The sequence below is a fragment of the Muscardinus avellanarius genome (assembly GCF_963383645.1).
Source record: "Muscardinus avellanarius genome assembly, chromosome: 12".
Lineage (NCBI taxonomy): Eukaryota > Metazoa > Chordata > Mammalia > Rodentia > Gliridae > Muscardinus > Muscardinus avellanarius.
This window is the reverse complement of record NC_137798.1, coordinates 106,416,228-106,429,718: the sequence shown is the minus strand read 5'-3', so window position 1 is coordinate 106,429,718 and position 13,491 is coordinate 106,416,228. Positions and strand designations below refer to the sequence as shown.

The 13,491-nt window shown below is 48.3% G+C and overlaps 1 protein-coding gene across 2 annotated transcripts in view; it reads right to left on the bottom strand.

Moving 5' to 3' along the window:
- The window catches only part of TDRD9 (tudor domain containing 9), a gene marked incomplete at both ends in the record, with an annotated part of 111,785 nt that overhangs the window by 39,209 nt on the left and 59,085 nt on the right, over nucleotides 1–13,491 (bottom strand). For both annotated transcript variants that reach the window (XM_080707823.1, XM_080707824.1), the window contains 7 exons: nucleotides 2,792–2,845; nucleotides 4,515–4,559; nucleotides 4,817–4,880; nucleotides 4,956–5,019; nucleotides 5,088–5,253; nucleotides 6,040–6,171; nucleotides 6,831–6,928. In XM_080707823.1, coding sequence (XP_080563949.1) covers nucleotides 2,792–2,845; nucleotides 4,515–4,559; nucleotides 4,817–4,880; nucleotides 4,956–5,019; nucleotides 5,088–5,253; nucleotides 6,040–6,171; nucleotides 6,831–6,928 — 623 coding nt within the window. The remainder of the gene's footprint in view (nucleotides 1–2,791; nucleotides 2,846–4,514; nucleotides 4,560–4,816; nucleotides 4,881–4,955; nucleotides 5,020–5,087; nucleotides 5,254–6,039; nucleotides 6,172–6,830; nucleotides 6,929–13,491) is intronic.

Here is a 13,491-nt window from a genome sequence, read left to right as displayed (position 1 = left end):
ATTCTTTATTTTGGAACAGGGTCTCACTGAGTTGCAAAGGACCTCACTAAGTAGCTGAGGCTGACCGCAAACCCAGATTCTCCTGTCTCAGCCTCCCAAATGCTGGGATTACAAGCATGTGCCACCATGCCTGGCTTAAATGCTTTTAATTGAAAATATTAACAAACTGAATACTCATCTCAGGAAACTTAAAAAAGTAAACCAAGAGACATAAGAGAACTAATTAATAGGAAAAAAAGGCAAAATGAAGCCAGGTGTAGTGGCACAAGCCTAAAATTCCAATACTTGGGAGACTGAAGACAGAAGGATCACAAGTTCAAGCAATTTAGCAAGGCTCTCGGCAACTTAGTGAGACACTGTTTCAAAAAAAAAAAAAAAATGGCTGGGGGGTGCATCTTGGAGGAAGAATGCTCCTGAGATCAATCTCCACCACCATAAAAAAAAATGACGTTAGAGGCCGGGCATGGTGGCGCACGCTTGTCATCCCCGCGCTTGGGAGGCGGAGACAGGAGGATCGCGCAGGTTCCAAGCCAGCCACGCGCGCTGGCTTAGGGGACCCTGTTTCCAAATAAAAAAAAATCTAAAAATAGGTCTGGGAGTGTAGCCTGGAGGTAGAAGGGCTTCCAGGAACCCCAGTACCACCAAAAAATAATAATAATAATAATAATAAAACAATAATAAAAAATGACATTAGAATCTTTCATCTTTCCTTCACCAAAAAACCTACTCAGTAAAAGTAACAACTTAAACCAAGAGTCAGATTCTCTAGGAAGACAGGAACGCCTTGCTCACTGCCACAAAGGACGATGCTTGCCCCATGCCTTGCACAAGCCAAAGCCTGTTCCTGGCCCAGCTTCTAGGAGGCCACTGCAAAGCCCTGGGAAGGCCCTGCCTGACGAGGCTCTCTGCTCAGGGAGCGTCCACCTCGCTGATCCTTTATGCTGGGATGGCTACACAGTGGGGCCTGGACACATCAGCGTGACCTCTGGGAGAGCCGAAGACTAAGGGGCCGAGGTCAGCCAGCGGGCACCTGAGGCCTATATGTGCATCCTCAGTACGAATGCCAGGCACCAAGACCAAGGGGAACAAGCAGCTCTGGTTGGCATACTGTCACCATGAAGCACTTCCAGGAGAACTAAGCACGTCTGAAGATCCCCGAGAGGGCACCTGCGCATCTGCGCCTGGGCGCCTGGGCTCCTCCCCAGGTGCCTCTGCCCTTCCTGCTCTCCATCTGCCCCGTCCATAATGACCCCACAGAGGCATATGACAGTATTCTGGGTTCCGTGAGTCCTTCCAGCAAATACCTGATGCTGAAGGTGGCCTTGGGGTCCCTGAACACACAAATATAGCCAAGAAAGAATGAAAATACACAAACACACAATATTCCGAATGAAAAAGCTGTTACCACTGAACACAAATTTAAAATTAAATGAGAAAATTGCCTACAATTACACACTAATAAACATGAAGATCTAGATAAAATGAATTCTTTAATAAAAATGTAATTCATCAAGAATTACTTCAAAGCCAGGCGTGGTGGCGCACGCTTGTGCTTGGGAGGCTGAGACAGGAGGATCACGCAGGTTCAAAGCCAGCCTCCGCTACTTAGTGAAGCTCTCAGCAACTTAGTGAGACTCTGTTTCCAAATAAAATATAAAATGGGTCAGGAAGTATAGCCCAGAGGTAGAAAGCCTCTGGGTTCCACCCCCAGTACCACCAAAAAAAAAGGGGGGGGGCTTGAGGTGTAAGGTGTAGCTCAGAAGAATAGCCCTGGATTTAACCCCCAGTTGTGCGCACACACACACACACACACAAAAAAAAAAAAAAAAAAAGAATTACTTCAAGCCGGGCGTGGTGGTGTACACTTGTAATCCCAGCATTTGGGAGGCTGAGACAGGAGGATTGAAGTTCTCCAACAGCCTCAGCTACTTAAGCCCTCTGCAACTCAGTGAGACCCTGTTTCAAAAGAAAGAGTAAAAAATAGGCTGGGAGTATAGCTTGGAGGTAAAATACCCCTAGGTTCCATCCCCAGTACAGGAAAAAAAAAGAAAAACCTCCAAAAGAGCTAGGAACCAGAAAGGATCCATAACTCTCAAGGAAATTGAAAATACAACTATTTTTTAAAACATATCCCTTGAAAAGGCAACTTAACAGAAACTGGCCACCTAGAGCTGTTGCTGGCAATAGGGAGATGCTTGCCCTATAAAGGTGGTGTGAACCTGACACCAAAGTCTGATCCTACCACGTGAGTGCACACGCACATGCACACGTGTGTGTGTGTGCATGCACAAACAGGCATGTGCACGTGCATATCAGGCCAGGCCAGTCATGAGTACATCTGCAAACGTACTAGAAAAAACACTGGCATTAAGAATCCAGCAAGGTTTTGAGATAAAATATATTAATCAAGGTTTATTCCAAGAACACAAAACTGGATCAAAAGTAGAAAACCCATAGTGCATTTTATTATGTCAACTGGGTAACAGTGGAAATCTCACAGGCTTAGCTTGATAGATACTGAAAAAAATATCTGATAAGATTATCATCCATTCCTGGTTGAACTACATACGAGAGGAGGGGATTTCCTTGACCTGAAAGGGTGCTTACTAGGGAGCCTCGCTGCTACCATGTTTAAAGGTAAGGACGCTGAGGCCCTCCTGCTACAGGGAACCAGAGAGGGGATGTACCTTTTGGAACATTCATGACAACCTGTACACTGCAGGTATGCAGTAGCCCCTCCTGCAAAGTCAGTGTTATCTGTATCCATGCTGTCAAAGAACTTAAAACTTACCTCTCTAATTCTCTTGATTTGAATGTAATTTAACCGTCCCCAGTCAAGTTCATCCTTTAAATACAGAAAAGCATAATATTCAACAGTAAAGAAATATATTAGTTTAATTGGGGCACTATAAACATATGTCTCATTGAAAATCTAGATGAAGCCGGGCGTGGTGCCACACACTTGTAATCCCAGCATTTGGGAGGCTGAGACCGGAGGATCATGGCCTTCGCAACTCAGTGAGACCCTGTTTCAAAATAAAGAATAAAAAATTGGGCAGGGTGTGTAGCTCGGAGGTCAAATGGCTCTGGGTTCCATCTCCAAACCCACAAAAAAAAAAAGAAAAAAGAAAGAAAACCTAGATAAGCTGAGCATGGTGGCACATGCCTGTCAATCCTAGTACTTGGGAGACTGAGGCAGGAGGATTCCAGGCTGGAGGACAGTGTCAGCAAACAGGAAGACTCTTATCAACCTAGCAAGATCATGTTTCTAAAAAAAAAAAAAATCAAGGCTGGGGTATAGCCCAGAGGTAAGATGCCTCTGGGTTCCATCCCCAGTACCACAAAAAGGAAGGGAGGGAGGGACGGACGGATGGACAGAGGGAAGGGGGAGGGGGAGGAAAGAAGGAAGGAAGGCAGAAGGCAGGCAGGCAGGCTTCCTAGTACTTGGGAGACTGAGACAGGAGGATCATGGGTTCTCAGCTAGCCTCAGCTACTTAGTGAGGCCCTCTATAACTAGGTGAGACCCTGTTTCAAAATAAAGAATAAGCCAGGTGTGGTGGCGCACACTTGTAATCCCCTTGCTTGGGAGGCAGAGACAGGAGGATCGCGCAGGTTAGAAGCCAGCCGCGCTGGCTTAAGAGACCCTGTTTCCAAATAAAAAAATATAAAAATAGATCTGGGAGTGTAGCCCGGAGGTAGAAGGGTTTCCAGGAACCCCAGTACCACCAAAATAAAATAAAATAAAATAAAGAATAAAACACAGGAATGGGGATGTATCTTGAAGGTAGAATGCCCCTGGGTTCTGTCCTTAGACACACACACACATACACACACACACACACACACACACACACACACACACACACACACACGACAATGGGAGTAAGTCACCAGGCCACTCACCAGTGTGCTCAAGTGACCACGGAATACCCTCGCTAAATGCTTCTAACTTAACACGGAAGCCAGAAAACACAGGGCCCAACCACAGGCGTAAACCTGTCCTAAAAATTTAAGGCAGAAACAAGCTGACCAGCTCGGGAAAGACGCCTGGCAAACTGCACCAACAGGGAAGACTGAGAGGGTAAAAGGAAGCTTTTGGACAGCTCACACATTCGCTGGTGGAGACCGGCCCAGGACAGCAAATCTACACCCAGACAGACCTACCAACGGCTTCTGATGCCTAATCAGTTTAGAAGAAAAAACCTAAGGGAAGGGAAGGGACCCGGTTAAATTCCTTTTAAGCCCATGTCAACACAGCTGAAAAGAGCAAGGTGGCAGGGTTCTTGGTTCTGCAGCGCAGTGCAGGGCAGAGCGGTGAGCAACAGCTCCACCACTCTGTCCAGGGGCAGCCTGGACAGCCCCTCCCCAGCTGCAGACGAAGCAAAGGCCTCTCAAAAGGACTGGCCACTTACGAGCCCCCATGACCACAGCGGTGACCACGCTGAGACACACGCCTCAAGGCATCCGATCACGCAAGGGTGTTCATGAAGAAACAAAAAAGAAAGGCGACCAACCTTGGGGTGCCGTAGCTCTCCTCGTTGTCTGCAAGCCTGCCATGTCTAAAAACAAGCGATCCAGTTTCAAAATAATTTACTACCTAAATATTATTATTATTACTATTACTATTATTATTATTATTATTTACTAGTGTTCCAACACACTGTAATGCTTTAGATGGCCCTCCTGAAATTAACCTCCAGCCCACCAGCTCTTCTTCAGGCAGTGTGCTGCGTGGCTGCGTAGTCCACAGGCGGCGGCGCAGGGCTCACCTTGAACGCCTCCACAAGTGCAAGGCCACGTGGTACACAGGGCTCACCTTGAATGCCTCCACAAGTGCGAGGCAGTCACTCTTGCTGCTGCCAGAGAAGTTCACTTTGTTCCTGCAGACAGACAACTGACGTGTCACTCAGTGCCATTAGGACAAAGTAACAGCCCACAATATGAATGCTCAGTACCTATATCCATCAAGGTGCTGGCGGAAGGGTATGGCAAAGAAGTTCTTCAGCGAGAGCGCGGCCGCTAGACAAGAAACAGAGAATGAGCCGGCAGCGGGCCACGCAGACTCCGCACCTGCCGTCCTCACTCACCTATGATGAGGCACTCGTCCAGGCACCCGAACACATGTCCCAGCACTATGAGCTTCCCCAGCTGCTGGCTGACAGGGAGCTGGGCCAGCACTCTCCCCAGGAAGGTCAGCTCGCCATCGTGAGGGCTCTCATCTTCTCTCTGCCCACTAACTGCAAGGGCCCCGACCTTCACAAGATAAATCAGTGTTCTAGCGAGCACGGATTCATTCACACCTTCTCGCAGTTAAGACAGAGAGCGCACAACAGGAAACAAAGCCCAAGTTTTGGTGAATAAAATTACAAAAGACATCTAACTCAATTTATAGAAGTTGGACGCTATGAAAAGGAATCTTGAAACTTTGTTTTATTATTTTTAAAAAGTATGATACTGGGAGATAACATTCAAGGGCTTCCACAAAGGTCTACTTAGCTCACAATTTAACAAATACGCCACACACCATACTAAAAGGGTCCAACAACCACACCACACAGCCCATCACAAAAACTTCCTTAGCTCGACAAAGTGTATTTTATAAAACAACAAACAGGCATCTATCTAAGGGTGAAACTCCAGCAGCGTCCCCAGCTCCAAGGTCAGATGCAGATGCCCACAGCCCCAGCAAACTGTGGACCAAGGCCAGGCTGCGAATGGGAGGGCAGAGCCCAAAGCGGGAGCAGGACTTCAGTGTGGCTGGGGCAGCTAAGGGCGGGAGGCAGAACTGGAGGGAGAGCAAGGGCTGAGAGGTAGCGCTGCAGAAGCACTCAACAAGCAAGGGCCTCAGAGCTGGTCCAAGGAACAGACCTGGGACCTGCAATGGCCCATCAGTCACCACCACAGGCTTTTTCAAGCACATGCTGAGCATTTGCAAGAGCCAAAATATCTTAAAAATTATGAATTTGGGGTTCCCACTCCATACACACTCACGAAAAAATCTCAGCCTCCCCCCCACCACTAAGCTGCAGACAGCCCTACCTCCTTCAGTAGAAGAATGGTGCGTTCGATGTCGTTCAGGCTGGGCGGGGAGAGGGCGGTGGCCAGCAGGGCCCTGGGCTCGCCCATGCCGAGCAACTTCACCTTCAGTACCGTGCTTCCCAAGGGGCAGCGCTGGAAGAGAGCAGCTTAGATGTAAAGACAAGAAGAGAACCATAGGACCCTGCTCACAGGCAGAGCTCAGAGAAGAGAGGAAGGAGGAGGACAAAACACAGGAGAAAGAAAAGACTAGGGACAGCTGGTGTATAATTATTCATTATAAAAGGAAACAGAAACAGCAGCATTCGGGCCCAGTGCTACTACCGAGCCAGCAAACACCCCTCTCATAAGAATGGAGCTGTGGTGAGGCCCACTGGAGCCTGGTGCTCACGAATGGAGCTGGGGTGAGGCCCACTGGAGCCTGGTGCTCACGAATGGAGCTGGGGTGAGGCCCACTGGAGCCTGGTGCTCACGAATGGAGCTGGGGTGAGGCCCACTGGAGCCTGGTGCTCACGAATGGAGCTGGGGTGAGGCCCACTGGAGCCTGGTGCTCACGAATGGAGCTGGGGTGAGGCCCACTGGAGCCTGGTGCTCACGAATGGAGCTGGGGTGAGGCCCACTGGAGCCTGGTGCTTACGAATGGAGCTGGGGTGAGGCCCACTGGAGCCTGGTGCTTATGAATGGCAAACCAGCACCGTGACTAAGAAGAGCATGGCCCCTGAGTCAAATCTATGACTGTCAAGTACAACTCTACCCATATACACTCAGCTTTGACAGCAGCACAGGTGCATTACCAACATCTCAGGAACAACATGATCGGGGATGAAGTTGTCCCAGAAGTCCCTGTGTATCAGTCTGTAACAGTACCCTTTAGACACTCGTCCAGCACGGCCTGCAAAGACAAGAGCTCAGTACCACTCGGCAGAATCACCTCGCATCAGCACGAAGAGACACGTAGGGCTAGCCATTCGAGACTAACTAGGAAAAGCCTAATTACCTTCCACCAGAACAGATCAATAAAAATGTTACAATAAGTTAGTTTATACTAATAAGTTGTTCTTACTCTAAAGTTAAATAAGAATATCTTTAAAAAGTTAAAATACTCTACAACAAGACTAGGTATAGTCTCTACCACTGAGCTAACCGAACCCCTAGAACAAGATTATTAAATAGTGACTTTTACTATGTGTCCAACATTATAAAATCCAATGCAGTGTGTGTGTGTGTTTTACTAGAGACTGAACCCAAAGGCATTCTACCTCCGAGCTTTACCTCCAGCCCTTTTTATTTGAAACAGGGACTCACTAAATTAGTGAGAGTAAAGTTACTGAGACTGGTCTTGAGCCTGCAATCTTCCTGTCTCAGCCTCCCAAGTATTGGGATTATAGGCATGTACCACCACATCCTGTTGGGGTCTGCTCAACCACCAGATGACAGCGCGTTGGCCACCTGTCAAAACTTCCGATGAATGGGCTACATGTTGCGAACGCAGGTCTGTACAACCACCGGAACTTCCGATGAGCAGACCTGAAACAAATTGCACCCAGCGGATGCAAGGGGGCGTCTCCTTGCCCCTGCTACCATTAGTTTGATAGGTTAGAATAGTTTCCTGTTGGAGATCCCCCCTTGCCTTTTTGCTTTAAATTGGGTTGCCTGAGAGAAATAAACGAGATCCTGCTTGACACGTCTCCCGGCTCCATGTGGTTTTGTGTCGGGGTCGTCGGCGTTCAATCATCCTGCTCAGCCCCATCGCTGACGGGCTGGACCTGTCAGTCTGGCGCCCCGTGTGAGGCTCCACTGCTTCTTGCTCTGAAGGAAACGCTGACAGGTAATCGGTCCGCGGGTGAGTGTCCCCCCATAAATTATGGGGAAGTCCAGTTCTAAACCTGACCCTGTCCTAGAATCCCTTTTACTCTTTCTCAAGAGCCGAGGACTTAATCTCACTGATAACCAAGCCACCCAGACCTGGGGGTACCTTTTAAAAACTGCCCCATGGCTCCCCGAAAGTAATCTTTATGTTTGGGATACCTGGGATTGAGTTCAGGGGCTAGTTAGGCTAGCCCAGACAGAGCAAGGGGAGATTCCCCCCCTGGGGGTTTTCCCCACCATCTCCGCTCTTAAAAGTTGTTTTCCCCCAAAACCCCCGAAAAACCTCGCTGACCGTGGCCCCAAGCCAGCGGAAAAAGGGGCCGCCGAGCATACACCCTCCTCTGGTCCCGAAGCCCCTAAGAAACCTCCCAATCCCTCCAATCCCTTTGGGGACACTAAGGGCTCCCCACAGCCCCTTTCCCCGGCCAATCCCTTCTCTGTACCCTCGGCTCCGCCGCCATATGCGGATAAAGGGAGAGCCGGAGGAACTGTCAATGTCAACCCGGGAGAAAACCGCCCTGCAGCCTGGTACCTAAAAAAACTTAAAAAGGCTGTGGCAGAGGACAGGCCTAACTCACCTTGGGCAGACACCCTTACAGAAAGATTAGCCCACCAGGAGCCTGTCCTGCGGGACTGGAGAGACCTCATTAAGGCTGTGCTCCCTGGGACTCTTTTTCTTAAGTGGACAGCGTATTTTCAGGAAAAGTGTAAAATCCAGGGTAAACGAAACCAAGCTGCTCAGCCTGTTATACCTCTGAATTATGGCATGCTCTCTGATACGGGCGATCAGTTCACCACTGGCCTCCAACAGGCGGCCTTACCCTCCCCTACCAAGACCAGGTACGGACAGCCGCTTTGACAGCGCAAAGGAAATTAGATAAAGGGCCTATTGAAGCCCCTATCGCTGGGATAACCCAAAAAACAAAAATACAAAAGTCAATTAATGAGGCATCCTTAAGGCGATTTAATCCCACGCTGCCTTTGATTTTATGTGCTTTCATGGGAAGCACCCTGTGCTTGGCTCTTTGGCCCAGATGGGAGAGCCCATTCACTGGATTCATCTTGCCATAGGAGGAACGCCCCGGGTATATTCCATAACTGATCAAGTAGCAGATCGCATTACTAAAGGAAGACACATAGCAAATCGGCTTTTTAGAATGGACCCTCAAGATATAATTATCCCCTACCGATTATCTGATTTCACCTGGTTACAAAAAATAATAAAAGAGTGGTAATAGCATTAGAGGGATTTGGGGGTAACGCTGATTGTCATTATGGTCCCTATAAGTGGACGAGCTCTTTTACTAGATTGGAGTGGAGGCCCCCAAAAATCTTTATCCGAGAGCCTAATCCAAATTTCCTGACGGTGTTTACCGATGGGGGGCGTATGGGGGCAGCCGTGGTTATATATCCTTCATTTGTCAACGGACAAGACCCACAGCCGATTCAAACAATATCCCATCCAATAGAAGGCCCCCCCAGTTCAAGGAATTATTTACAATAGTATTAGTGCTAAATGCCATTCATAAACCCATCAATTTATTTCAGATAGCCAATATGTGGCTAATCTGTTACCTTTATTGATGGAGGCCCATCTTAAACTAGATTCCAATCCTAGTACCCCTCTAATGATTCAAACACAAACAATTTTCAAACAACAAATACATTCTATATTTGTACAACATTTGCGAGGCCACCAAAATCTACCAGGCCTCCTCTCTAAAGGCAATCAAACCGCAGACAAATTAGCCTCCTCTATTCCCTCCGTAACAGAGGCCACCACATTCCACCAACTTACTCACGTCAATTTATTGAAACATAAATACCCACAGACATCGGCAACTGATTTAAAAAAGATTGTGCGTGCCTGCCGATCCTGCCAACGCTTCCTTCAGATACCCCCCCAAATCTCGGGCAGCAACCCTCGAGGATTGCGCCCCAACAATCTTTGGCAAATTGATGTAACTCATTATTCCCCCTTTGGTAAGTTAAAATCCATTTTTGTATCAGTCGACACCTACTCCCACACATGCTGGGCCTCAGCCCACGCGGGAGAAAAGACCAAACATGCTATTAGTCATGTGCTACAGTGTTTTGCCACCCTCGGATTGCCCGACCAGATGAAAATGGGTAACAGACCATGTTTTGTTGGCAAGGCCTTTGCTGTTCTCCTCCAAACCTAGAATATCTCCCATACTATGGGCATTCTGTATAATCCTAGAGGACAGGCCATTATAGAAAGATTTAATCCTACCTTAAAGATTGAATTACAAAAACAAAGGGGGACTCATTACCCCCACACGATCAGCTTAGAATATTAAATTTTTCTAAATACAGCCCAGAACTTTCACCATTCCAGGAACATTGGTCATCCTCAATCACATATGCATCTGTCTTGGTGAAATGGAAAAACCCACTCACAGGCATATGGAGAGGGCCAGACCCATTGATTACGGCGGGAAGGGGATTTGGATGCGTCTTCCCTCCAATGAAAAAAGACCCCTGTGGGCACCAGCAAGGGACATTAAACATCTTCCGCCATGCACTAATAATTGTGATTCCAGGGGAAAAGAGATCCCTGAGATTAGCTCCCTCTTCTTAATTGCAAAAAGAGAGACGAAAATCCTCATCAGTCTAATCCTATTAGCACAAATAAGGGATGGTATACAAGGATCTGGAGACCCAGGCAAGGCAAGAGAGATCCTTAATAAAGGGATGGGGCGGCCTTGTGATTGTGGAGGGGGTGCCTTCCCAGTACTCCCAGTAGATGGACAGGCTGTCCAGCCATTTTACAAGCCACCTTTAGACTCCCTTGCAGGTGTAGTGTTACAAAACCGGAAAGGATGAGACTTATTAACAGCCGAAAAGGGAGGCATATACTTATTTTTACAAGAAAAATGCTGTTTTTATCGGGCTTAGTCCAGGACAAGATTAAATAATTCCAAAAAGACAACGCCGACAAAATCTACAAAACAACCCACTGTGGACAAGATCTCTCCTGATTGTTGTACCCTGGGCCCTGTGTCCTCAATAGATGAGTTCAGTTCATAGGCAGTTAAGTAGAGATCCAATATGACTGGCGTTCTGACCATAAACGTCCCTCCTCTGCCCCCATGCACCCAATGACGGGTGAGATCCTCAGAGGAGGACCACCTGAGACAGGGGCTGGGTGGCTTATGAGCGGCTATCAAGCATGAGTACCCGATGACGGGTAAGATCCTCAAAAGAGGGCAACCTGAGACAGGGACCATGCATTTCACCCTCATACATAAAAAGAAAGGGGGAGATGTTGGGGTCTGCTCAACCGCCAGATGACAGGTAGCGCCAAGCGCGTTGGCCACCTGTCAAAACTTCCAATAAATGGGCTACATGTAGCGAACACAGGTCTGCACAACCATGCCCAGCGGCCTATTTTATTTTTTATTTCAAAATAAGGTCTCGTAGCCAGGTGTCGTGGCACATGCTTATAATCCCAGCATTCAGGAGGCGGAGACTGGAGGATCACGGTTCACAGACAGCCTCAACTACTTAGCGAGGGCCTTCACAACTCAGTGAGACCCTGTGTCAAAAATAAAAAAGACTAAAAAATAGGGCTAGGGGTTTAGCTCAGTGGTACTATGCCCCTGGGTTCCATCCTTAGTACTGAAAAAAAAAGGGGGGGGGTCTCACTAGGTTGATGAGAGTCACCATTTGCTGAGGCTGTCCTCGAACCTGCAATCCTCCTGTCTCAGTCTCCCAAAGTACTGGATTTACAAGTAGGCACCACCACACCCAGCATCAAAACATTTTAAACAACACTCATCTCCTGAAAATGTACAGTTCATAGTAGTAAAACTGGGGTCGCAGAAGCTGCGGCTCACCCCAGCAACGAGGGCGCTAAGAGATGCTCACGTGCCTCGTCCCTGCCTCCACCCATCTGCCCCTACACCTGCAAAGGCACCCTTCAAGATGGCCACCACTTCACTAGTGTTTGTTTTGTTTTAGTGGCACTGGGGACTGAACCAGGGGTGTTATAGCTACACCCCCAGGCCCTTCTTTTTTTCTTTTTGAAACGGGGTCTAAGCTGCTTGAGGGCCTCCCTAAGTTGCTAAGGCTGGCCTTGAACTTGTGCTCCTCCTATCTCAGCCTCCCAGGAACTGGAATTACAGGTGTGTGCCGCCATGCCCGGCTGGCCACTTTGTTTTAAATAAGTGCTATACACACTCAGCACTCAGAACCAAGTAGAACCCAAGGAGCCCTCAGCACAGCGTATGCTCTTGCAATTCTACCTCTATGCAAAGATCTCCATAAGGAAACTCCTTAATAAATAGCAGCTTTTGAAAGGCTCCATTTAGAAGAAAAATCGCAAGCCCTAGGAGCCAGCTAATAGTTAAAACAGCCAGCTAATAGTTAAAAAGAAAAGTATATATTACTGCAGCTTGCAGCTTAAGAAGCATAGCGAAAGAATGAAAAATATGCAATAAGCCCACCCTGTTCCAGGAACGTACCTAGCATCTTATCTATACTGACCCGGTCAGCGCGCCCTGTGCCGGGGACCTGCTGACTACACCTGGTATCTTATCTAACACCTGACTACAGAATGTACTTTTTCAAATGATTCTGTAATATTTTGTAAACGCATGTAACTTGGCCCAAACCCCCCTAACTGGTGGTCTTTTCCCTATAAATATCCACACTTTCAGTCGCTCGGGGCCGAACTCCTATACGAGTCGGCCCCAGTGCACTGGCTCCTTCATAAATCATTACCTTTTGCTTTTGCATCAAGGAAAATAAAGTCTCTCGTGGTACTTGACGTCGCTTATCCCGAGGTGGATTGAGGGTCTCCCCTCGGCGGGGGTCTTACACTTTCAAAACACAGAGTGTCCAGGGACCTTCCCTTCCCCACCTCTGTGGTAAGAAAGACTGGGGACCTGGACTTCCTCCTCTCTTCCCTCCCCAGCCTACCTGCAGAAACAAGATTATCCAAGTGAAAGATCCCACAGTAAATAAAAACACAACAAACACCCTCCTAGAACTAATGAATAAACTCATCAAAGTTGCAGGCTGTAAGATCAACACCCAGGAGTCAATATCCCTCTAAGGGGCCAAGTGCCAGGCAACCAGGAAACTACTCCAAGTCCAAAAGCCCACCAAAGTCGCTCGAGCCAGCCAGCCCTCCACTGCCACCACCCTGCCTTGGCTTCCTCCTGGAGACCCCATGAAGACCATGCCCTCAACCGCCCCTGCTGGCCTCTGGCCCCAGCCCCTGACGTCTCTCCTACATGACCCTGCATGGAGAGCCACGCCGCCTGTCTCTAAATGTGAGCCAATAAACTTTGTGGAGCCCCTCCTGTGTCTCCTGCTGTGGTGACACGTGACTGACCATCCCACAAAAGAAGCCAGACACCTCTCAAAAGAAGGAGTTCTATGGTGCGAGCCACTGGACACGCACAGGCAGAGAAAAGAGCCTCCACCAAGAGCCACGCCTTATACACAACCGACGCAAGCGAAAGATAATGCAGAACAGATCCTGGGTGTAAGTGTAAACATAAACCCACTGTACTTGGAGCCGCCCAGGAGTTCTTGTGCATGACACCAGAAAGATGA